Source organism: Falco cherrug, chromosome 8 (genome assembly GCF_023634085.1).
Source record: "Falco cherrug isolate bFalChe1 chromosome 8, bFalChe1.pri, whole genome shotgun sequence".
Lineage (NCBI taxonomy): Eukaryota > Metazoa > Chordata > Aves > Falconiformes > Falconidae > Falco > Falco cherrug.
Genome location: NC_073704.1, coordinates 48,581,501 through 48,609,165, shown reverse-complemented (window position 1 = coordinate 48,609,165; position 27,665 = coordinate 48,581,501). Strand labels below are relative to the sequence as shown.

Here is a 27,665-nt window from a genome sequence, read left to right as displayed (position 1 = left end):
CAGGTGGATATCAGTGCTTTTCATCAAACAGAAAATGCTAAGGGCAAGAATATGAATACATAACTAAATAACTGTTCACTGAAAATGGAAGGAATTTGCAAAGTTGTCATCAGTGACTGGCAAATTATGGAAACAACTGAAAAGTGTTTCAATCAGATAAAATTATGTAAGATCTGAATTAAATTCACTTGCCTTTCATGACATTTAAACACTAGCTGAGGAGTAACAAGACATTACATGTTTCATTTTGAGAGCACAAAGAGCTTAAGTAGTGTTTACATGCCACTAAGAGCAGAGAAGGGGATAACCTAGGGGGACCAATGGACAGGGAACGTGTAAACTGTAGGGACCTGGCAAAAAGCCCCGACGTGCAGCCTGTGTTCTCCTGTCTAGGAACGCTCTGTCCACTGCAGTTCTGTGCTTCTACAACTGAAACAACGCAGAGAAGAGAGAAGGAAATTTCAATTGATGACAAGCAGTAGGAACTCTGTTCTGAAGTAGACAGGTAACCCAAGAAAGGTGAATATGTATGAAGACAGAGACTGGAAAAGACACATAAAGTATTAGAAGGAAAACCGCAATTAGTAAGAAGAGTTTTTATTAAATGCCTTAGAAAATGATGAGTGAACAAAGAGCAACTACATTGCTATCTAATAAGAGGGGATAACACAGGAGACCTGACACTAGCCCTAAATATCCAAGTTCTGGATCCATATGTACTACAGAAGCTGGCTTTGATTTGAGTTGGGTTAACAAGCAGCAGCGTCCAAAAAGGACAGAATTGTACTGGCAGATGGTTCATTGTCCTCCTCCTGTTATTCCCTGTGCTTTTGATTTGCACAGTACTGTCTGGAACTGAAGTAACTAAAGTCAGTTAGATACAATGCATGCCCCAATGCAAGATGAAGCAGGAAGAAAGGGTTACTTCATGATATTTCAAATAGCAACCTTATTTCTAAGAATCAGGAGATAAAAAGCTTTTGTGATGTGTTGCTTGTAGATATAGACACTCTTCGATCATTAGCAGAAATGGTTTGTGTCAGTACAGCAGGTAGAACTTTCATTGCTTTTGAAAAACACAATATACTGAAAAACACAAACATATCACAGGGAAAATAAAAAGATACACAGCTGAATACAAGGGCAGCTCTCTGCAAAAGCTATTTCATACACAGTGTCACACAGCAATCAAGGATCCTGCCAACTCTTGAAGTGACAATACGCTACCACAGAGACAACACAATCTGCTCATAGAGTCATTTCCCTTCCTCCTGAAGCCCAGTGCTCCTTTAGAAAACAAAACTGCTGTGTAGTGAACTTAATCAAATGCTACGGGGCAGAAGATTTTTGTTGTTCTTTTTTTCCCCTATTCCTACTAAGAGTGGGAGCCTCCAGTGACCTAAGACTGGCAAATACCATTGGATCCTTACTTTGGTGTTCATAATGGAGAGATGCAGCCAAAACCAAAAATGATCAACAGAATATCACTGTTGTCACTGAAAATGACAGTATTTCACTTTTCTAAACAGGAGAGGTAATTAGTCACAGCCTATTCCACCAATTTCTTTTTCAAGAAAAAAACTTTTTTAGTCTCAGATTCTATAGCTGTGGGGAGAGAGCTGAGCAAGAGGGAGGTTTATTATTATTTTGGTGCATCACATTACATGAAAGGCAGAAAAACACTGGAAATTGTATCTATTGCAATCTGAGGCTGAAACATATTTGATAGCGTATATTCAACAGCTTTGCTTGTCTCACAGCCCCGGGCAAAAACATGCCCCTTTCCCTGCTGTTCCTTCATTTCATGCTATAATGCTTCCAATTCTCCTTTTAAAAAGAATTATGTACATTATCTACCTGTTGCACAGAATCTCTTTCTTATGGCCACTCATAACCTTTGCAGATGTGTCTCCATCATTATCAGTAAAAGCCTGAGTCATTTGGTTCAGGGAGGAAATAGCATCTAGGAAAAGTGCCTCAATAATCAAAAAGGCGGCGGCAAGTTGTTCTTGCTAAATAACTATCTAAAAGGGTGGTGGGGAGCTGGAATAAAAACTGGAGGAAACAATATGCAGAACAAAGTTTTCTAGATTTGACTTTTTTTTTTAATTATGCTGCATATTTCTGTCTTCACAATTTCACTTTATCAAATACAGTTCTATCTGGCCCATCCACATGTCTGAATGTGACATTACCTTCCTGATGTTCCTGTACCATTTCAGACTGATGAAACTTCAAATATCTCAGCTTTTCTTCCCCATTCCTGATAACCACTACTCTCTCCTATCCTTGCACAAAAAGCACTTCCCTTTCCTCTCTCTTAATTTTACTGAATCACATTTCTTTTCATGCCAGGTCCTTCCTGACAAGTCCTCTTTATGATACTTTGTAGACTCCAAATCAGAGTGGAAAACACACATCACTTCAGGATGACCTCAGGATTTTACAACTTCCAAACTGGTCATTTCCCTGACATTGAAGTATTAAGCTCACCTGAGTTTAACTACTCATGGGTGTGATCCTGATACTGGCTGTGTACCTCTGCTCCCACAGAGCTCACCCTTTCCATGCATCCTCATCACTTGCCAAAGGTCAAAGATCAGGTCATGATAAAACGCCTCACATTGCTTCCTTAACCAACCCCTCACATTCAGTGTGCTTTCCCCCACAAAATCATCTTTCTGACCACTGACATGTACTATATGTATTAAAATGAAATGAAAATATGACTACATGAAAACATCAGGATCCTGAAACAAGAACCCTTTAAGAAAAAAGATGCATATTTACAAAAGGATTAAAAATAAAAATTCTTTTCTCATACACTGAGCAAAAGATGAAAAAATAGACAGGAAGAATCCCACAGCTAACAAGGACACTGACAAGTTACTAAGCTCTGCCATCCCAGTGGGATTGTGCAGGCTCATCCCTGGATAACACAAAGCACTGCTCAACTGTCTGACTTTGAATGATGAAGATTCATACCTCACGGACTTTTCTGCAAAGAGACGTGCTGTGTTAAATCCTGGGATGAAACATCTTCTTCAAGATGAAAACATGGAAAATTCCTGCTAAATGCCATGTCTGAAGCAGCCATGATTCAAAGGGACAACTTGAGTAGAACAGGTGCCAAGGATGTCTGTTCTCTTGATTGATTTACAAACTAAGAGTCTTCTAAACCATTAGACGTTTCCCCTGTCTCATGTGAGCAGACAGTGAGTCGAGTTCAATGTATCTCATTGCCATCTGGAAACTCTACAGGCAAGGATATCTTCTCTATTGAGCTTTTGAATAGAATTAGTTTTCATCCAGCTGAAATCATTGTTCTGAAGCTGTGCAATCCCTGCTCTCCTTCATAAGTCAGGTTTATGCCTTTTCCATGTGGTTTTGATATACTCGTAGAACAGGAGACCAAGGGAAGAACAGCCTAATGCCTCAAGGAAAGGACCCCCAAGATAAGAACTCACACAAAATATTATTCTCAATATCACCAGGTACTGTGTTCTGCATTGTTGCCCTTCTTAGCTATGACCTTTCATAAATGATATCAGATGGTGTTTGCGTTATCCAATAGCCTGTACCATTGTTCAAGGCATGCATGCACATACATAACATTAATTTCTCTAGCCTATTAATAAAAGCAGAAGAAAATAACAATGGCAAATTGGGTACAGATTTATACTGATCTGTTTTTTCAGTCTACTTTCCTTTCTAAATTATATTTATGCATTTTCATTTCCAGTTTCTTTAAATACAAATATTACTGACTAATTATCTTGTTACTATGATGGACACAATCCAAAAACCTAGATAAAAGTATGTCATAATTTCAGTTCTGGTTATAAATTTTGTGGCTTGAATCACAAGTGATTGAAGACCTTAACAAGCATGCCCAAGAAAACCTCACTGCAAATGAAGTTATCTTTATTTTATTTTCCCCAGAAAGAGAAGGTTTAGCTCAGCATATTGCTTGCAGAGATACACAAAGCACAACGGCTTGTTTTGGGTTGCTGCCATTCAGTTTCATGCTGCATCCCCATCTAGAGTCATTAATCTTTTACCACCAGGAACACAATTAATCACGGTTGAGGGTTTTTTTTTTTTCAGAGGAAAAAGACAAAAATCATAGTAATTTTTATAGAAAACACTGCAAGGTACTCCATCAATAACAGTAATTTTTCTTCTCAGTACACACCAATAGATTTGCTCACCGAAACCTGCTTGTCTTTACAGTATAGAAACATGCAGTAATCTAAAATACATACAAACAATAGAAAAAAACACTTGAAGAAGCAGTCTGCTTAGTGGTGCTGTGTAAGGCAATGAATGTCCTTTTACTGATAGCTGGACAATAAAGAAAGAATGGATAGGGTTGAGAAAAAAGTGTTTACATTACTGCAGAGGTTATTATTAGGTGGAAATATTTTTCCACCTAGCCCATAACACAAGATCTTTGTCTAAACTATGATACAAGTTTTGAATCAAAACTTACTAAAAACAAATATCTTACCAACTTCGATGGTAGTTTTACTTAAATTAGTGCATGCTACATGTGGATATATATAAAAAACAATGATCTATGACAGTATGTGATTCGATGCCATCCCCTTACCCCAGCTGCATTCACATCCTAGGTCAGAAATACCCACTGCTAGTTGTATAAAAATCTCACTCATACTGTTCTCAGCCTTTTAGGTCTGAGAACTTACCTGAAACTCAGCTCTCATTAAGGTCAGTAAGAGTTCTGCCTGAATACAAATGAAGATCCATCCACCTTCTACCCCTTCAAACTATGTGATTTGCTATATGGCTTCATATACTTTTTCACTGTCTTCCTTTGACATTTATAACCTAGTAATTTTTTAAAATTAAATGTCACAAGGCTTTCTCTTTTTCTTTTCTTTGTTTTTAAGACACACAGAAGACAGCTACAGACTGCCACCCCTCCCTCTTTTTTTTTTCTTTTTTCTTTTTCTTTTTTTTTTTTTTTTATCCATAATGTAATTGGCTTTCTGGAGAACTAACTGAATTTTCCAAATTTAATTTTAAAAGATGCTCTATAATATCCATTATAGCAAACACTGTCCTGCAGATTCAATTAGTAGGCTCTCTGGACCTGCTTATTTCTGAATTGAAAGTGCAGTACAGCCTGGATAAATGAATTACCTGAGCAGCGGAACTTCTTGCTCTTGATCTGGCTGATTCGTTTGTTGGCAAGGCGACGCGGATTGCTGCATCGAGCGCCGCTGGTTTCTATCGGATTATCCTGCAGGTAATCAGCCAGCCACTTCAAATGGCAGTCGCACACAAATGGATTCTGAGCTAAATGTCTGCGAGAAGGATGGGATGTTTAATCAGAAGTGACCTGTGACACTGTACTCCATCACTGTTTTTCACAAACGCAAAACTGAAGAGTAGAGTAATTGAATAAGCTTCCAAAAACCCAGGCCTGGCGGAAACCACACAGAGCTGCACATGAATGGGAGAATTCTGTGAGTGATCACATTTCGTAGCTCATTAAGCCTGCTGCAAGTCCTTTCACAGAGGAAACAAAAATTAAGATAGCAAAGCCTCTGTTAAAGGACACAGACCTCCTGTCTACAAAGTCCAGTGTTTTCTCCTGAAAGCTTGACATGTTGCCTTTTGAAAGAAATGCACCTTTTTAGATGCACCTGACCTGAAGATCATTTTGTATCCTAAAATATATTTTCTTGGCAAGCTCAGTTTCCTAGGGATTAAAATGTGAATTAGTAAGATGCCTTGGATCTGTGGGCAAAGCCAGAAGTGATCTAGAGGTCTTTTCTCAAGAGTGAAATTGATATCTGCATATACTCATCATGCCTAATAGTAGTACCCTTCTATGCATTTTTTCCTGGAGCAAAAACTTTTACTACTGAGACTGAACCGTTCATGCAAGGTAGAACTTGACTTTATCCTTCACCAAAATTTGCACAACTTATTTCCCACACAATTGGAAAGAAGTATTATAGCATGATTTTAACTGGGTATTTAGACTTGTTGATAGAAATCTGCTGGAGTATCTTCGAGAGAAACAGCATTTCTCTGCTGCTGTTATGATTAATTCTGCTTGACAAAGTTGAGCACTATTATCAAGAGAATTTGTCAGGTCTTTCTCAGAGCCTGATTCTGATCTTAGTTAAGTTTACTTGCAACAGTCCCTCTAACTTCCAATCCCTCTTGTTTCCAAGGGAGTAGGACACGGCTCTCCTGTAACTGCAAAGACCATTTAAAAAAAAGACAGATGTTTAAATTTGGTTTGAACAGAGGTGTAAAATTATAGTCTCACAAGAACTGTGCTCTGTTACTGTTAGTGTGTTATTTCCACCTGTAGAAACTTCTTTTCTTTTCTGTTTGTGGTTATATTTATGAACGGCCACTTAACAGAATAAGTATAAAATAATACAGGGCAATGGTTGTCAAGGACTGGGAAGTGAAAGCATCCATAGCAGCAAGTGCCTGAAGAAACTAGATATTACTATTGCAGTAGAGCCATTCCTGGTGTGAAAGGTCCAAAGAACAAGCAAGCATTATAGAGATAGGATATGGGACTGTTTTTGTAGCTCTAGAAAAAAAAAAAAAAGCAGAAAATAGCACTCACTTGCAATACTAAAAATGGGAGAATGATTCAAAACATTTAATGAAAAACTGTCTTGATGTGAAGCAACAATTCCATTCTAAGTAATGGCCACCAGGAGTGCCAACAAAACCCCATGGAAACCAAGGAGAAATATTTATAACGTAAGGGTGTTGCCTATTGTTTAACTTGACAAACCTTCTATACCTCTGTAAATGAACCTCTGTGTCACCCTTGTTTACACACACACACATATATATATATATCTGTACATATATAGCATGCTGCAGCAGAAGAAAGCATGGTAGAGGTGTGGGGGGCAGGACTGTGAAGAGCAGTTATACATGATTATTCCAACGCCTTAACGGTCTGTAGCAATACCTACTGGCCTAAGGTTGCCTGAGGAGGTAGCAGGTACCCTGCTGCTAGAAAGCATCCTTATTACTTCATCTTTATATGAACTAGAACATTTAAAAACTAATTTGGCCAATGCATTTCTACTATTAAAATATATATATGTGCATGTGTATATATATATACACATTTCCATGACTACAGTATGTATATGTGTATATATATACATAATGTGCATATATATTGCAGTGTGTGTATATATGCATACACGTTTTAATAGGGAAAATGCATGTATTTACATACTACATAAACCCAGAGCCTTACATCTATATATGCGCGAACAAATATATATAAACACACATACACAATATTGGGTGAGGGGTTCTTCCTTGTTTTTCATTTTATCAGGCTGCCAGCTCCAGCTCTGAAGTATTTACTTTATTATCTTACCATTCACAGCTTTAGGATGAAACCTTCTTCTCTAAAATGTTGAGTAATTTCCATACTTTTGCTTCCAACTTTGCTTCTGATCCCTTTTTAATGCCTCCAATTCAAAGACTCTCAGAAAAATATTTAGTGGGTTTTCTTAATGGATCAAATAATACAATATATCATTCTCCTTAAGTGGAATGTCAGCTGAAATATGGTTTCAGAAGTTATGAACTATACAGCAGGACTCAGAACCAGTAAGGAGAGATACCAACTCACTAGCTCATTATAAATTGCTAGGCAATAGTTTTAATAGAATTCTGCTGTATTCATGTATTCTTAAGAGTTAAATTTACATATAATCTTCCCAAGAAACAGTATTAATTAATTGTTCTGGGAGCTTAATACACATGACATTTATGTCACTGTGGGCAGGCTGTATCAATACCTGGCTGTGCTGAATTTACACAATATTTCTTTTTTTTTTTTTGCTCCTTTTATTTCTGTCAGAAAAGGAGGGGCTACCACCTTGAGGTCTCTTCCAAATTGTCTTAACGTCAGATGCAAAGCCTTTGCAAAGACAGGCAACATCTCTGGAGGAAAAAGAGAGAGCTGTCATTTATGATATGCCTGCATACTCACAGGGTCTGGATCGATCGGAGAGGTGCAAAGAGCCCCTTGCTGATGGTCTGCAGTTTGTTGTCATAAAGAGATAGCAGTTTGAGATTATGCAGACCTTGGAACGTGTTTACTCTCAGACAGTTGATCTTATTGGCATTGAGAAGCCTGAAAACAGAGGAAAGGTTTATAATTCATTAATCTTGTAATAATCAAATAAAGATAGACTGAACTTTGGGGTTAAAACTAAAAAAAATATTAACCCAGTCAGCAAAGCCAACTCACGTTTAAAGGTCTCCATTTGCCTGTTACATTAAAAAGGTGAAAAAACCACAGTCAACACTAGTACTCTCATAGCTGTGGAATATACAAACATATAACAGTGCCAACTATCTTAAAATAGTTAAGAGAGATTATTTTTATGCCCAGCCCTCCCATTTTTTCAGAATTCTACACAAATGTTTAAAGAAGCCTACCTCAATATACATAGAAATAGCAAATATTACCCCACCTTGCTATTCCATGCACACACTCACACAAAGTCCACAATGAGAAGCACATTCGGTTTTGTGGTTTTTTTTTTTTTTCCCAATTTTCTCTGCCAGCAGCTGTCTTAAGTCTAACTGAAATACCTGGAAGTTTGACATCTTTTGATAAGTAGTGCAGGGTTAATTTGATCAAGGAAAGAAAGAAAACATGATTCTCCTCAGAGATAAGAAGAAAGAAGTGTAGGGTTTGGACTAAAACATGCGGAAAGGCAAGCTCACTGCATACCTAAGGATAGTCAAGCAGTGGGCCAGGTTGCTCAGAGGAGTTGTGCAGTCTCCATCATTGGAGGTTTTGAAGATGATATTGAACAAAGCCATGAGCATCCTGCTCTGACCTAACAAGGGGACTCTGCTTTGAACTAGGATTCTCCAGTCTCACGGCTACTGATCACCAGCGGTCCCTTCCAGCCTGCACTGTCCTACAACTCTACCAACCCACACCATTCCAGTTACAACAGGCTCCTGTGCAGTTGTGGAAAAGCAGTACAAAGACAATTTACATCCTTTTTTTTTTTTTTTTTTTTTAATACATTTTGCACATCAACACAGCAACCAGTTGGCTAATCAGTTCAGCCAGAAAATCTTGGACAGTACTTCTGCAAATTCTCTTAGATTACCCAGCCAGAGTTCTGTCATGTATAACAAGTATATACAATCCCAACAACAAGCTGGATCTCCCTCTGAGACAATCAAACCAGAGAACACTTAAAACTGTCATTGTCATCTACATATGTGGTATTTAACACTTAGAAGGAAAACAGGCAGGAAATGACCTATTCTTACAAATGCCAAAATCCATATCTTTTGACTACTATCTGCCTGAGAAAAAGGGTACATTGCAAAAAATACATGCTGTTAACTCAGTTCTCTTAGTCACAAAATTCTTGCTACTTGTCAATGAATTTGAAGGGCTTAATATTGCAATATTGTGGCTCTCCGAGAGGCACCACACTAATACTAAATCAGAAAACAAATGTGTTTATAGGTAAAAAGAAAAGACACCCTCATAGCAAGCAAATGTACCATCTTAACACACCTCTAACAGCACAGGGAGCTTCCATTTTCAAAAAGCTGCACATACACTACTACAGACATCAGGGCAACCTATCAGGGAAGAAATGCATGCATAGTAACTGCACATGATGCTCTTCTTTTGCTCCAAAAAATAACTTCAGAAGGTGCTTCCCCTGCATAGCACCCTGCATTTGCATTCCTGAAGCCTTTGGAACACTGGGCACTAATCACAGCTCTCTGCTCCTACTGCCATTTTGGCAGAGCCTCATTACTGCAGTAAATGGCTACAGTAATTGTGATACATAAAAGATGGATGCATACTTGAGTAGAGCCCTTTTCTCAAGAAGAACAGGAATGCAGTGCTTTGGATTGGGAGTGTGTCAGAGCAGAACTCACCTTTCTAGCCTATAGAAAAGTAAACTATCATTTTACCTTTTTTCTTTATATGTTTTGGAAAACAAAGTTTGACATTAGATAAGAGGAAGTCCTATGGAAGGCAATGATGGATAAATGAGGTCACATTTTTTAATTAACTAATAGCTAAAATAATTTTATGAAATCATAAGCAGCACTACTATGACCCCTCTGGAATCTGTATTTCTTTATGTGACACCTATTCCACACTCCTGTTGACTCCACTAGAAGTAACAGGGTAATTTTCATATTAGGCTAACAGGAACAGTTCCTCCCATGAATTTGACTTAGGAGATTTTTGTCTCAACAGTAAACATCAATGTTATCCCTTTCTACTTGCTTCTTACAGCCATTTGTATGTCCAAACCAAAGCAATCTTCATCCTTTCTCAATTCTCATGAATTATGCATTTCTTTTCAAGCTTGTACATTATATTTTCCATAAAGAATAGGTTAACAAGTTATCAGAAGGCAGAATTAGCCACTGACTTTTGAACAAAATCCCCAGACATGCACTTAGGCATTAAAAATCCTTGGGTTTCTACTCCCTGTCCTTGTGCACTGGTCCCAACATTATTTTTAGGTAACGCACATTAGCTTAGACTGGTTGTTCCATGACAGAGACTTGGTACCTGGAGTTACACAGGAAGAAAACAGAAAGCAATTATGTACTTTGATTTATTTGGCTAGGTTCTAATTTTTTTCTAACCTTATAGTAGTACTTTATGTTGCAAGCAGTACTTGTAACAAAGTATAAAGCAAAACAATCTCCACAGTAAGAGAATTACAACTCAACTACAGTTGTATTTGTATATGCAGACAACCAGCATGTCTTTTTGTGATGCTTAGAAAAGCACACACAACAGAGCTGTGTTGCACAGATGCCGTTCACTCCTGTGCAAAGAGTGGGCTTGAAGTTTAACCATCATTGATCCCACTTAACAAACCCTCAGAGCAAAGCTGAGCTAGAACTGCCATGAACACAGGATTCAAATTCATTCTCTGATTAGTTTCAACAAAACATGAATAAACCCAATGCTGGAAATTCGAACTTAGAACGTGACAAGTCTTCCTGGCATGAATTTTCAATGACTAGATTCATGGTGATATAATCTGTGACATTTCTGTGAGAGCCAAATACCAAAAATGAGAGAAAATGATCCTATACATAGTCACAAATACAGAGGCACACTCTCTCCCTTACATATTAGAGAAAGTAATTTGGAAAAAGAAAGTGCTTGTGCAGACTGTTTAGAAGTGGGAATTCAGGTTCTACACAGCTTTTCTGAGGTGACAACACCTATTCTGTACGTCATCTATGCATATATGTGCAGTACCTACATCTAAAGAGGACAAATAGTGTGCTCAATACTAACATAGGTGTAGCCATACTCAGGGGACCATGAGATAGACTAATGTCCTATTTCTGATCAGAATCAGTGAGAAGAGGGGAAGGGGGGAGGAGTGAAAAAATTTGAGAAAGCAGAATAAACCATCCCTAAAATTTTTTCCTCCTACTTCCTGTGAGTTACAGGATGATTCCTGCCAGAAGCATTAAGGTCTATATTCCTTTCAAAACTCTCAGTTATTTTAAACTATCCACTCTATGGATATTCTCCAACATAAATTCTAATTTTTTGCTTAATCTTTTCTCACTATCACAGCCAACCTAATGACATCTAATTATTAATTAGGTATACAAGGCTGGCCTCACATAGAGTTAAAAGTGGTTACAAGAGGGTTCTTTTTAAAAACTAGGAAGAAGAAACACTGATCTTCCTTAAACACTGAACCAGGCTGTAAAACATACTAAGGGTTCCTTTTATTGGACCCACACCAAAGGAAGAGACAATATTAAAAGCTGAGTCCTATTTTAGCAAGAATTACATGGTATTTATTCTCCTCCAATTTATGGTGAAGGTAAATTCCGCTATTTTTCCTATTTTGTTATCAGCTTGATTGGATGAGATTTACACATGACCTCCAGATGTAGTGCAGCATTCAAAAAGAGGTTAAAAATTCAAGTAGAAATAAAACCTCCTACTACCCAGAGGAATGATGGATTATTAACTCAAGTCTCCATTTTCATCCCTCTGGATATGTTATAAACATGAAGAAATCTCTTGCAAGTCCAGGACCACCACAGAATACAGGAGAATGGTTAAAGACCTTGTGGTTTACACGCCATCGAGAGTAATGAGCAGAGCAGTATTACAATTCCATGAACCCATTTCCCGAAAAAGTGAATGTGTCCACACACATTGAAATAATAATGTGTTTTTCAGCTAAGCCCTTTGAATGAGTGTGTACTGAATTGGCACTGTAATTGTATCAGATGCTCTTAAGCACCGTCTGCATAATTAAGATGGTCCCATAATTGAATTATATGCCCGAACATAATTTCAAGTGATTAACATTTAAATAACATTTTGAACTCCAAAACCGAAATGATTGAAAAAATTGGTTTTTAAGGGCAAATGGGGATGTTTATATGGCTTTTACCCTTAGAAATGTTTGTATTTTCAGCTCAGTGAGGTCAAGTAACCAAACTATCAGCAAATAACTACACAACTCAGAGAATGAAACAGCAGCCTCACAACCTTAAGAGAGGCTGGAGACTGCAGGTTGATTTCTGTTGTGACAGGATGGTCCAGAAATCATTCTAGGTACATTAATGAGCCAAAAGGAAAGTGTCAGGGAGAAAAGCTGCACAGAGCCACTGGAAAAATTCTCTTTCTTTTTCACTAGCTTTGTGTTTTGACAGTGACGACAACATGATGAGAATAAAAACGTCTGGCATCCCATGAACTGGCTGGCACATCCCACATGCCAGACTCCACTGGGGAAAAACGAGAACTCATCAGAAAAAGAAAGATATAAAACGCATAGGAGACTTACATGGAAGAGGAGAACTGGGTAACAGTTTTGTATAAGTAACAGCAGAATACAAACTCAATATACATGACTCTTATAGAATATCAATACTCAAAGACTTCACCCACATTCAAAGGCACTATAGGGAAGCAAAGAAAAGACTCTTGGCAGAAAACATTCCTTAGGATAGACAATACCTCTTAAGAAAAAGTCAAAACACTTTTTGGCATGCTTTTTGTAGCATTTTCTCTTGAAACATATAGGGAACCAAGCATCATCTTTGATTTAACACAACTTATCACATGAGAACAGCTGAAGTGCCAGTATGGAAGTATCCAGTCAAGTACTCCATCATCCCAGCAGTCAAAGACAAGGAACATCTAACGACAGAATTGTGTATGCCTCTGCTTACTTATTGGCAAAATAATTATATTAGGTTCCAGGAATGCTTTAAAATGGCCTGGAGTGTAGGGAAGCAATCTGATTGCCTCTCACTGTGTCAAGATATTTAGACATCTACTAAAATTTACATTTTCTAATGTGATGACTGACCACTGAGGAGTCTGTCAGTGCTTCAATTGATAATAACCAGCATGAAATCATCATCATGCTTGCTTGAACCAGCTTCTAATGTTTCCCCATGTTCAAGAAAATGGATGATGGTGATGACAAATTTATTCAATGTAAATTAAAATGGAAAATTCACAAGCTGATAATGAGTCAAGAAGGAAGCACAGAGCACAGTCTGATGGTCCTGTTTTGGAGGTGTTAAAGGCCTCCTTTCATTTCTGATCCAAAAGACTGCAACTCCAGTTGAACACCCTCCACAAAACAATCCTGTGGTACTAGTGTTACTACCTGTAGAATTATAAGTACATGTTGCCATAGCATCTGGGCATCTGTTATTCAAAATTCAATATTGTCCAACTTAATGGCTGCAGATAAGGTTACAGCTAATTTTAGATAACCGCGTGATAAGTCAGATGCACAAGAGAATAAACACAGTTTCTCAGCTTCCTGTGCTACCAGGAAGTTAGCTCCTCGTGTAACAACAACTAGGAGGGTTTCTATCAGGTGAGTTCAGCTTGGAGCACTGGCGTCAGACGAGCTAATAAATCACACGCTGACGTATGAACTGGCAGTTGTTGTGGCAAGTTGCATGCAGACAGGCTACAGAAGTGACACAGAAAAGGCAGATGCTGTTGCAGTCTTTCATTAGTGCTTGACTGTAATTGTGTTTCTGTGTCTGGCAGATGCTGATCCCTCACTTTAACAGCAGTTATTGAGTTTAGTAGTATTATCACAATAGCAGCCTAAATGGAGAAATCTGAAGGAAAAAAAGCTTGAGGCAAATGGCTTGAAAACAATTATAAGGCTATTAAACAGGTCTGTGCAGAGTGTATTGTGTCCCGAACTAGAAGGATGAGGGTTGTGTAGTACGTCTGCTGTAGCCAGAAATATTTTGAGTAACCCAAGGGAAAAATTCATATGTTATTTTGCTAAGAATTCAGAATCACAGAACCCAGAAATGACATAGGTTGCAAAGGAGCTCCAGAAGTCATCTGGTCTAAACCCTACTCAAAGCATGACCAATTTATAGATATTTAATGCAGATATTTGCTTTATCTGAAAAATAATTACTTAATCAGATCACAGGATAATTCAGAATGGCAGGAAGCTTGAGCAGTTTCTTGTCCTGTTAGACTGCTCAAAACAGGGTGAGCTATAAGGTCAGATCAGGTTGCTTAGAGTTCTGTTCAGTCCAGTCTTTAAAATCTTCAAGGAGAGAGAACGCACAACTTTCTGGACAGCCTGCTTCACTGCTTGACTTGTCATTGTGAAAATGTTTCCCTTCACATTTAGTCAGAAGGTCTCTTTTTTTAGTATCTGTTGTCTCTTCTCCATGAGAAAAATCAAGAAGATTTTCTACATCACTCAAAGCTCAGAAGATTGCTGGGGCAGGGGGGAGGAGAGACTACTGTGCTATAAATGACCTGGAAATGGAAAACTAATTTCTTTATTCTGACACTGATATAATGTTTGCATCACTGTTTAATGATACTTATGCATATAACTATGTAATATATACAGTACAAAAATATTTGAGCTAATGTACATTCTTTGTAATAATTTTGTATTTTTTTAATACTTTGTAAGGGTTTGTGCTTCACTGGATTTTCTTTGAGCTTCTAACAAGCTCAAAAAGTATATAATAAATAATTGGTAGATCCTATTTTAAGGTCTTAAGCACCTGGAGTCAATTTTCAATTACCAGTCAACAAAAGCACTTCAAACTTGGCAAATTTGCCACGGAGATATTTTCCAACAACCTCACCAAAGAACTATGGGAGTATCTCACTATTCATCCAAGGAGAAACAGCATACAAAGCAGTTAAAAAGGAAAAACTCTCAAAGGAAAATTTGACTGGTTGCATTTTGGGAAGACTGATAATAGCAGTTTCTGAAAGTAAACACACGATTTGTCACTTCATACAGGTCTATTTTAAATAAAGGTCAGTTGAAGTTGTAAATACTAGATCTAGTTCTAATTTTAATGTGGGTTAGGTGATTGGATCTGGAAGTATAATTTTTCACCACTTTTGAGGTTACTTTATCTGTCCATATGTCAAACTCCAGGCACCAATATGATTATTGGTCTTTTCCAACTCCAATGCTGAGTTTTCCCTAATGATCACACATTAGGAGGAGGACAACAAAGCTGTAAGCTTTTGGCTTCATTTTACGAGAGTGGAATACAACAAACCTCTGATTTCAATATATATGCACCCCAGGAGTGTATCTACTCAGAACATCCAAACAGAGTCTACCATAGAGGTACTTTCTTGCCCAGCAGGCCATGGGGATCTCAGTCATAAGATATAGGATCAACATGCCTGAGCACCTGTATGATCAGTAACTTTCCAAAGTAATTTTCCTCAAGGAAAAGGATTTATTGAAAACTGATACTTGCCAGGCACTTAAGAAATGAGATTTCATCGCCCTATATTATTTTGCTATACAATCTCTTTAAATAGTAGAGATTTTATGATACCTTCTTGTTCCAGGAAGTAGAGCACTGTGAAGCACACAGTGTATAACTGTAACAAAAAGCCCCCCACAACGTTTGTTTTAACACCGTCACAGAGAGGATAGTGTATTACTTAGACATCAAAAATACTAGTTAACAAACTTGGTGCCCCTTATCCACGGCTCACGTCTTGAGCCACCTGACTCACTGTTTCACTGCAGACTGGCTCTGCACATTTGCCCATTCGGGAGCAAGCAGAGCAACCATTCGGTTCACCTGCCACAAGGCTGCTAAAAAAGAGGGAGCTTCACACTGTTATGTTTTGCCCCCTGTGCAGTGACTGGCAGACAGTTTGGCAAAATCAAGTGTTCCTGAGCGAGCTTGTCCACATTCCAGGAAAACTGAAAGACAGGTGAGAAGGACATTTAAATATATTCCAACATCTAGATGGACCAGGGTTAGTCGAAGGGCTCCTGGACCTGAGTTCAAACTTGCCACAGCTAATGGTTACTTGAAAACTTCCACCTTAAATTGAAACTCCTTCTATTCTTTCGATATTCAAATGCAAGTTACACAAACAGTGATAATGAAACACTGTTTTACAGCTTGGATGGACTGTTGCCCCAGTGAAGTAAAAGTTTCAGTTAACTGGTAAAAAAAAATAAAAATATCAGACTTCAGTTATCCCTTTCTGGAAAACTGTAAACCATACAGCTCTAAAAATCCAAACTGACCTAAAATTCTCAGAAGACACTTGATCCAGCCTCCTTAAAAGAAGAATGTATGAGGATAGCGTACAGTAGCTTTCTAGCATCCTCTCTCCTGGCAACTTCAAATAGGATAAAGAAAATAACATGGTCCAACAAAAGCTTCTTCTCCACAGAACAGATGTGTAGTTGGGCTTCTATAATATTGTTTGCTGCTGTGTTGGTTACAGTTGCATATTTAGGAAGATATAAGATTTGTGAAATCAGCAATTTAGAAATTCAATTGTGATTATTTATATGAAGAATGTTAACTACTTACGATAGCTAATTGAAACAAAGTCTTCAGATGCAACATTTTAAATTAAAGCCATAGAGGTCAGAAAAAACCACAACACACACACTCCAACAAACCCCCCCTTGTTATCTAAGCCTGCCTGATTATTTTCTTGCCAGATACAACATAATATTGGCTTACATATCTCTGTCTTATATGACAGAAATACAGAATTCTAGTGCTAGCCAGGTTATCTAAAATTTGTTCCGATTTCTTCACTTCCCATAGACCAAAGTCAAATGGGGCAGTTGAAGATGCTGTCATGCCTGGGCTGAGCTTACTCTACAGTGCTTCTGACAGCAGTGGTACTGTCTGCAGATATAAAGCACTTCCACAAAACAATTCTGCCAGAATAAAAGCAGTATAATCTGGGCCTATACTATGACAGTATATTTAGAGAGAAGGATAATGACATTTCTGAGAAACTCTGATGAGTCTTATCCAAACCAGTAAATAATATTATCTACTCTGCAATTAAACAGTAATATTTTTTTCCTTCTAAATACAATCTCAGCGATTTTATACAGGACCCACAATGACTCCCTTTTTCTGATCATGTCCTGCTTTACCATAATGCCAGTGCATTTTCAAAAATGCTCCAGCTCAAGCTTAGGAAATTATACTGGCTACCAGGATACCTTAATCAGAGCGTTCTTATCAGTGTGTCTCCAGACTAATAAGAAGAAATCCAATCTAGTGCCCACTGAACACTAAATTAGATCTAATCATAGGGCGCTCTTCCAAACGTTCAACAGCAGGTCTAAAACCAACGAATGCCATTTATTTTTTTGGTATCCATTAAAATACTACAAGCAATCCCCTAATAGCTGTTTCAAAGCCACAATCAGAAAAGTGTGCAGACATTTGTTTGCATTTAAAACATGATCATTCAACACTCTCCTTGATAAAGCTACTTTACATTCAAACAGTACTCTGCGAATCCCATAACAGGGGATAACCTTCTTACATCTTCTCAGCTTGAGAATGTTTAAATTGTTGAGTACAATACCTTTTAATGGTTCTTTGGCATATAGATTTTTCCCCTTTAACAAAAAGGCATCACTTGACCTAAATCAGACTGGAAAACAACTGCATCTCACCTTAAATATGCCATTTATTGAAAGCCTGCAGTACATGCACACAAGGACTATAGTATAAAGGTGTTGAAACCTGCTTAAAGCTTTATGCAAAATGTTCTAGACCCACATTTTTATAGGACACAGTGAGCCATGTGTTGAGTGATTTTTTTTTTTTTCCTACTGGAAAAGATCCTTTCTGTAAAGTGTCCTGGTTAGACGGAACAACTGTGTATCACTTTGAATGTGTACCCATAAATTTTTTGGGGGGGACGGATTATGATAAGGCTCAGATTTCTTTCATATAGTTTCTTTCTCAGAGGTCAAAGTGACAAGTTAAGTTTTAGCTCTCCTTTTGCTTGCAGCATCTTCATTGTACTGAACACAACCTGAGCCTGACGACTAACATGCCAGTCACATCACTGTGTACTGAGTCCCAGCTTCAAAGTACTTTCATGCTTATTTTTCTCACATATGGCAAACTGCCTTCCCCCTAAATACACAGTTCTCGTACTGCATAGGTTGGCTGTGAAGACACTGAAGTACTAACAATCTTGTGAGTTATAAGACAGGAGAGAGGAAGGGAGCTGCCAGAACAAATATGTGCAAAAGGTGACGACAAAATAATTGGCTGTGTGCAGGAGATGAACAGCTTCCCACCATTGCAGCTCAAAGACTGTACTCTTGCTTGTCCTTCTCTAGAATACTGTGGTCCATGTTTGAAGTTAAGGTCTTATGGATAAATTACACATCTGAGTAGTCCTTCACTCAACATACAGAACAATTTCAACTATTTCATATTTTAGTTCCTTGGCTGTGCTCATGGATTTCTAATCCAAATCCATGCTTATTTTTATGTAGCACACAACTGCAGCAAAGACTGTACCCATTTCTGGTTATGTCAAGACAGTCAGAAAGGCCTAAAATAACATGTCTAAAAGCCATTTTTAAATATTATATCTTATCTAATTTATTGTTTGGAGGTGGAGGGTTGTGTGTGGTACAAACCAGAACTGCTGAATTTATCATATATCAGCTTTACTTTCCGAGTGCATCATCTATGGTGGTACTCAGAACACTAGGAATACATACTAAACTCACTTCTCTTCTGGTCCCTCTACTGACTGGCTGAAATAGCTTATTTGCTTCTCTTTGAAGGAGTTACTGGTTCCCAATGTGATTATGGAGATAAGAGTGAGTGAAATTTGCAATTTCACATTTGGCTTCAGAAATTTTTTATGCTACATTAACAAATACTGATGAGTGTACAATATCTACCTTCCCCCCGATCATGACTGACTGTCTGTTAAATCACACACAGCGTAAAATACTCAAATGCACAATATATTGTGAAGTCATTTCTCTTGCAGCTAAGCCACATTTGGCATAATAAGAATATGGAATTAAGCATGGCTCACAACAGTAAGATCTTTCATACTGCATTTTGCTTGCATGTGCATGTACTTGCAACACAGTAGCCCTCAAGGATCTACGTATTCAACCACAAATGCTAAATGTGTAAAAACAATCAGATGGCATCTCCACCCGCACATCAGCCGGTGACCAAATTTCCTTTCTTGGACTTCACCGAGCCTCTCATTTCCTCCCCACACCTAAATCCTCTGTGTCTATTATCCATTATACACACTGTGTTATAAAACTGTTGGCACCTTCTTTTTTATTTTTTTCCCCCCAGCCCTTTGCCTCCCTCTTGCCTGACACAGAAACAACAGACTAGCACATCCCTGTGAGTTTTCAGTGGAAGAGGTGATTATATTAATGTCAGAAGCTGAAAAAACAGTAAATCTAGCTAGTCTGTAAAATAAAGAAGAGGAAGGGATCATACTCACAGCAGCTGCAGAGACACAAGATCATCAAAAAGGCCCTGGGGAATCTCTGTGATCTTGTTTCCATAGAGCACTCTGAAAGATTCAGGAAGACAAAATAAATCTTAAATAACAGACCAGTTTAGTGTCCTCCCACATCTCTGCATTATCATCTTTATTGATCCTGTGCACCATGCCCAGGATCTGTGGGCATTTCATTTAACTACTGATCTCATTTTCTTCTCAGAGAGCACATGGTATTAAATGAGTCGTTATGATTCAGGCTTCGTCTGGTGTTGGAAAGCATTTTTAATGTAGAAACTGGACATCATCCAAAAACTGTATCTGAAATATTTTTCATTCTGTTGAGGGATTTTTTTTCTATCCTTTTTTAGAGATATTTTAACCATTGAATGGCATATTATATGATGCACAAACCTAGAATTCTGCTCATTGATAGTGAATTTAAAAGCCAGGGAGCATAAGCTGGCTGTAGATTAACTTTCATATAACTGAATCTCTTAAGATATAATAACTGGCATGAATGTGACACAGGCATCATTGGATAAAATATTATGGCTTCACCAGCTGCTGTTACCATTTCAACTAGGTAATATAAAGAAAGTCAGCCTTAACTGGAAATAGAGATATATTTCAGAAGCTCAAAAATAATTTACATATAGTTTAGTCATAAAAATCAGTAAACATTTAGTAACACTAACAAGATTCACTGCATATATTTATTCAAGCATAAATATATATGACCTGGTATCCATGATTCAGTTTTTAGATTAAAAATGCTTCCTTTTTTAATGGAAAAATGCACATATAGTATCCTCAGAAGTTGAACTAAAGGGAAAAACAGATAAAACCACCATTATGCTAAGATGTGTTACCTAGGGATCAGAGCAAAACCATATATGACAGGAATACATGAATTTCAATCATGGCTAAACTATTTACTCATGTCATTTCTGCAAGCTGATGAAATTTGTCAAAACCAGAAAGTGAGTTAGGACCTTATATGGGTCCTGGTAAAAGGGAAGAAGATTAGGCTCTCTCTGAAAATTTTATGCCTTACCTAAACATTTTGATAGACATCAAACTGGGAAGAACAGTATATATGTAAATTCTATGCTCTACATAGGACACAGTAAATGGTTATAAACCAGCTCATGCCAAAACTTTGTTGCTTATGTGTCACTAAACTGGTTAATTCCCTAAATTTTTAATGTGGAATAATATGCTAGCAATGAATCAAATAGCTGTATGAGGCTTGGATGGCGGCTGAAATTCTGGCTTACCCTGTCTTTCAACATTTAAAATATTATGGTGAATTGAACATACTGAAAAACAAACACTTAGCATGATGGACCATTTACAATACCCTCTGGCCTTCCCAGAGTATCGCTACTTCAGTTCACTCTTCATCAGTCATTGGAAGTATATCACCTCTGTGGGAGAGTTCCCAGATCAGCTCATTTCTGAGCCTAAATAAAATTAATCTAAATAAAATAACAGCACATAGATATGAAAATATAAACTTGAAGCTTCATTTTTCACTACTTTTATAGTTTAGCAGGAACTGAACTGCTACCCAAGAAACTAATGATATCTAGCATTATATTTTCTCTAAACAAATGTAACATAATTTCTCTTTATCTACTGCAGAGTCAGAAGGTTGGCTTTTAATCTGCTGTTACAGTCAATGTTTTCTGTGAGTATTGAATGCTAGTACCACTGATTTTTTCTAATTGTTTCCTACTTCCAGCTTCAGAAAGCACCCACAATTTCCTACTTCAAGAAATTTTCATGCAACATACATAGATTTTTATACTTTACCAAAAACTACACAGAAATGATGGCTGAACTTTGAAAGGCCTAGCAGGTCCATTTAGATAACTGTTTCAAATATGAGCTAATATTCAAGTCACTGAATTTCACTGGGCTCTAAACCAGCATCTAAAACAGCATAAAATGGCTGACTCACAGACTTCTTTCTGAGCAAAGAAACTGATGTGAGCACCTGTATCAGGAAGCAAAAGCTCTGCAAACAAAGTATTTATAAAAGGTTAAAATAGTAAGTTGATGCCCACAGAATCCCGTATATTTCCATTTCAATTTCCACTCTTTCTTAACAACATTTCTTTGGCAAGTGCATCATTTGTATACAAAGTTTAATTATAAGCTCTGTGATGTTAGATGAACATCTTCCTTAGTTTTGTGGAGTAGCAGGATCATCAATGCTGATCGATAATGCATAATACTATAGCATGTAAGATAGAGTTCAGAAGATAAGCTTTACAAAATGCCTATGGAAAGAAGTAAAAAATCCCCACTCCAGACTAAGGGGTTGTTCTGGCTGTAGAGGTAAAAACACTTATGTAAAGTAAAACTTTGAAGAGTTCAACACACACCCAGTACTGTTAGTTATGGTACCACTAAATGCAAATATCAAAATAAGACATTAATTTTTCGTTTTCTTTTAAGAGTCAGAAGGTCATAGTGCAGCATTCCACTGAATTTTAAGCCTTGGATGTGTTTATACATACTCTTTATTATTTTGAGTGAAATAAACCAGATTAAAAGAGCTTATAAAATAAAACAAAGCTTCCAATTTTTAGAAGCCATGAAAAGAAAATAAGCATTTTCAAACCTAATTGGGCTTATGTGCATGTGGCACATTAACATTCGAACAAATTAACAGCTAAACAAAAGTCAGTATGAGAGCTCAGGCACTTGTCTCTAATTCATATTCATGTTCAGCGCTACACTGAGCCAAATTAGCTAATGCCATTGTCTGCCTGCCACACCAGAGCTGGAGTCAAATGGTCCTCCAGAAAGAAGCAAAGAGGAGGGGAGGGGAGATACATAATGCATTTCATCTCATTTCTTCAGTTCCTTATTTCCATTTACTCCAATAAAAAGCACAGAAACTTTTGCTTTCCTCAGAGGTCTCACTTTTCCTGTTTAAGTCAGGAAAGGATACCCCACCAACAAACATGAATATTGGCCAGGTTCTCAGTCTAAGATGCTTTTGTTCTGAATGTACCACCTGCTGCACTCCTAACAGTACTAAACACGAGTCAGCCTGCAGAAAAGGCTGCCCAGGTTAGGTCCACCCCATTACCGCAGCCACTTTCCTCTACATCCTGTCGTTCAGCCCATCTCACTAGTGCGCACCACAATGTTTCCAGGATAGTGGCTTTGAGGAAAAAAGAAACCAAACAAAACCCCCAAACAAAAGAATAACTTTAAAAGGCCTTATAACAGGAAACTCAGCCAAGTCAATTAATGAACTTAATCTAAATCTCCACTGCTTTTACCAACAGAGATAAATTTCAGGAGATTTGCCTATGGCATTACAAGTTCTAAAAACGTATGTTCACTTGCATCCCTCATGTATGTTGCAGGACATGCAGGTGTCCTGGCTACTGTGCAAGCTTGGCACAGGCATACAACCCTCCCTAAAATTTTAGGCCCAAAATATTTTTTCTTAAAAATACACTAACAAGGTTAATATGTAATAAAAATGAGATCAGCTCATTAATTGTTGCAAATAGATAGTGAATCAGTGAATTAGAATGATATTTATTAGAACATAACAAAAGTAATTACTGTAATTCTCATTGTGTGCTCCTGATTTTTCATTTGCTTCTCAGCTTTGCTGGGACATCAAGTTAGCACAGGTCTGATAGATACCATTTACTGTCAGATGAGGATGATATTACCATACATATGCTGTACATTATTGGAGAAAGAGAAGAGAGAGCTACAGCTTAATCCTATATTCACAATGTTGATCTTAAAAGTAGCAACCAGAGACTAAGCCAAAACTGGCTGAGACACCAATTGGTGTCCTTTTGCTTACTGTTCCTTTCTTTCTCTTCTCATCAGACACGGGAGTCTCTTTTAGAAAGATGGTAACAGTTGTAAAGATGTGCAAACACAGAAGACTTTATCGCACATTAATTTTATTCTTGTCTTTTTACAAGGCAGGTATATCTAATACCAGAATGACCAGTGTGAAGAATCACGTACTGCATTTTTAACTCAAGCAAACTTTTCTCAAATGTTTTGCAGGTGGCTTTCTAACATCAGCAAGATGCTGTTACAGCACAGGTGCAGCTGAGCCGTCTGAAGGCTATATTCCTAGCAGCACACAGAGCCATCAGCTTGCTAGTTCACAGCTAAATGCTTTCAGCATGGCCACAAAACACAAGCTGCAGTTCTTCAGAAGTACTTGGCAAACTGACTCATACTTGGAGCAGTTTTCAGGCTGCCATCAACTTTCCAAACAATGGGAAGGGCAACACACGTAAAGCACAGACCCCCGGCTGCACTGCAAGCATTGGAGGAGACCCCTGGAAGAAGCACCCTATTCAGCTAAGGGTTATTATGGATCTGCAATAAGAAATTATACAAATATATAGAGTCATAATGAGCGGTTATGTTTCTTCAGCCCGATTCTGGCATGATATTTTAATATTCCCCCCCAAATGTATCTATTCCAAGACACAATTAAATAGTAAACCACCAATCAAAAAATACTAAACTTCAAGTTTTGCAGATCAACCCACCTGATGTTCTAAATAGTTAAAAGATTAAACAGTGAAAATAGTCACTGCATAGATTCATCTAGAAGCTTGGGACATACCAGACAAAGAAAGCACTGGAAGCACACATAGCAACAAGTATGTCATCTTGGGTGAGAATGTAATTAATCATGTCACAAACCTTCAGTGGCAGGGTCTTGAAACATCAAAGTCTCACAGATTCTTCACCGTCTCTATACACAATGACTTCTTGCATAATTTTAAAATTAAGGAATTTGCAAAGACTTTACTAACACATGGCCTTTCATATGCACTGAAGTTGAGCATACCACCTTCTAAGGACGTGAAACAATAATTGGTATCTTGTCTTCATTTTACAGTTCATCGGCCCACCTTACATGCAAATGTAGCTGCAATTTAGCCGCTTCGTTAAGTCAGAATAAAGATATTTTTCCCTGGAAGGTGACACAGACCTTTTTGGGGGTATGGAAGTCTAGCACAGAATCTCTTGCCCTAGACCATATGGTTTTGAGCTAAGTGTTCCCTTATTTTGGCTTGACTGAAACCTTTTTACTGAAATGTCAAAATTTGACTTTGTGCAATGTCTTTTTCAGTCCTCAGGATGGTTTTAGCTTTCCTTCAGACTGTGAAAACAATTCTTGCTAGGAAGAATTATGTTTCCCAAGCTATGTACAATGGCACAGGCTCAGTAAGTATTCAAGTTTTCAAAAGACGAGGAATTGATAGGGGTAAAAACAGCAATAAATTTCTAATATCTGAAAGAAACTTAGACATGTAATCTTTTTCCCCTGCACTATTTCATATTTCTTCAGAACAAGTTAGGTTAAATAAATCACAGTAAAACTATCTAAAGTAATTTGTTACCTTAAAATAAGTTTGGCAGTTATTGCAATAGACAGTGTTTTATTGTAGATTTCAAATCACCATGAATGACACCACATACATCATCACCCAGGAGATGATGGTCTAAATGGGACTGCTGTGTCAAAATCTGTCTCTTGTCTTTGTGCCCAGGCTGATCTAAGCTTTTAAATTGTTCACTAGCTTAATTCAGTATATGAACAAAAGCAAAGGAATTCTCCCTCTGCAGTGGTCTGAAATTTATTCATTCAGTTTAATACACTGAAGGCTTAGACTGTTTTGTCATATCTCATAAAATATCCCCAGACAGTCTGGATATGGCCTTCCAAACCTACATTTGTGGAAAGTTTACTGACCCTAAAAATAACATTTATCTTTGATACTATTAACAATAATCAAATGCTGATACAATCCTCTCACTGATATTAGACAGATTTTGAGTTGCTTAAGTGAAAAATTAATTTAATTCAGAAAGTGCACACAGCAACCTTGAAACGTGAAACTGCTCATAACTTAGCCCCCATGTTATGCACTGAGTTATTAACCACTCCAACACCAAAGTGCGATTCTAGCTCTGTAAAGTAAACACCACATACTACAAAGAACATTTCTCAAATTTTTGTTTAAAATTAAGATAACGCATTCTTTTGCAATCAACCAAATTTGCAACACTTCTCAATGCAAGGGTACTATTTGTTCCCATGTTTATACGGAAATAAGTATTGGATGGCAAGACTAATCCCTCCAACACAAAAGCCACAGCTACATTACCACAGCTTACGTACACCTGTACTGCTTACTGGTTTTTCGATTCAAATAATTCTGTTTGTTTCTCATCTTGGATATTTCATATGGTCCCGAGTACTGCAGTGTCACTACATCTCACAGCCTTCAAAGTATACACCCTTGTATCATCTCTTTGAGACAGAGAAAAACTTCCACATTTTTCAAGAGGGGAGACTTCGGTATAGATAAGCAGTTTACTTGCCCCATAGCTGTCACTGAAATTATGCATCATAACTTCTTCCTCCCAAATCCCACAGCAGCATCTTTAAAACTAAAGACCCTTTACCTCAGGCCTTGATCCACAACACCCTCCGTTCTCCACAACAGCTTTATAGCAAGCTCTCCACGACTGCGCTCGCTCAAGACCAGAGGCTGGATCTTACTGTATCTTCAGTTTTATCCATAAATATGTTTGAAGTTTGGTTCATACTAAAAATATGCTAGAGGATCTAAGACCTAGTGCCTAAATATTGAAAGGCAACTTCAGACACTATAACAGAATTAAATCCACAGAACATACAGACCCAGAGCTGACCAGTGACTCACAGTGCCACCTGCATCTGACACAACAAGGGGAAAAGAAAAAGCCAGAAACCTCTAGGAAGAAGAAAAAAGTTTTCTTGAAGATGAATGATTCTGGTTCCTTAACTGTTGTCACAAGCAGGGGTGGGGGGAAATTACATACATGTCCAAATATTTCTTGAGGAAAAAGGAGTAGCAATTCTTTGTTCCACACAGTCATTGTAAGCATTGGGAACAAAATCCCACTGAAAAATGGGCATGGAGAAAACAACATTTTTTTCCCCCCCTGTGTTTGTGTAAATGGAAAACTCTTAAGTCCCTACAAGGAAATCGCTTGCCTTTCTTTTGCTAAATGCAGAAAAAACCTAAGGTAGAAAAGGTTTATTTCAAGTGTTAAGATTTTGTGATCTGTTTGACTCCCAAAGGTGGATTTCTTGTTAGAGAAAATATATAGATTTAAAACATAAGCTTAGAACCTGCTAGCGTATGGATAACTTTAGCACTTTTAAAAGATTTACGTTTTATACATTTAAGAGGAAACTGCTCCTGTAATAAATATTTCTGTGCTTCAAAAACTATAATAAACCATTTTTTCCTTCCATCTCTACATAGGTACAATAGGCAGAGCACTCTGAGAAACAGTTCTGCCTGGAAACACTAACCTAAGTTAACTTCAGAAGAAAGTAGAGTAGCAACCCACTATATATAGGTCTCCATTAGCCAGCTATACTAACAAAGTTGGCTGTCTTCCAGATAAGCACTCTCGCTCTCTTAGACCCATAGGGAGCACTGCAATTGCATGCAAGCAGGGAGTAAAGGGAGGAGCAGAAAATGGGAATAATGCAGAGGGGGGAAAAAAAGCAACTATTTTAGGCAGTACAGCAGTACTTCATTTTTAATGGAAACAAAGTCGCTTACTTTCACTTGTGCATTAATATATTCCCGTGCTTTATTCTTGTTTTAACTCAGCTGAAAAGTCCAGCTGCTCTGTGCACAGATTAAACCCCAATGGTGTCTCATTAAAATGTACACCACCAATCACATTTGACTTACATACATGAAAAGTAAAAGTTACTCTCTGCTGAGCTGAAGCATTCTATGCA

General features: G+C 37.7%; 1 protein-coding gene across 1 annotated transcript in view; it reads right to left on the bottom strand.

Moving 5' to 3' along the window:
- SLIT3 (slit guidance ligand 3) overlaps positions 1-27,665 on the bottom strand; it is a 531,568-nt gene that overhangs the window by 137,727 nt on the left and 366,176 nt on the right. The window contains exons 13-15 of the mRNA XM_027810336.2: positions 19,841-19,912; positions 8,021-8,164; positions 5,167-5,330 (exon numbers count right to left, since the gene is read on the bottom strand). Coding sequence (XP_027666137.1) covers positions 5,167-5,330; positions 8,021-8,164; positions 19,841-19,912 — 380 coding nt within the window. The remainder of the gene's footprint in view (positions 1-5,166; positions 5,331-8,020; positions 8,165-19,840; positions 19,913-27,665) is intronic.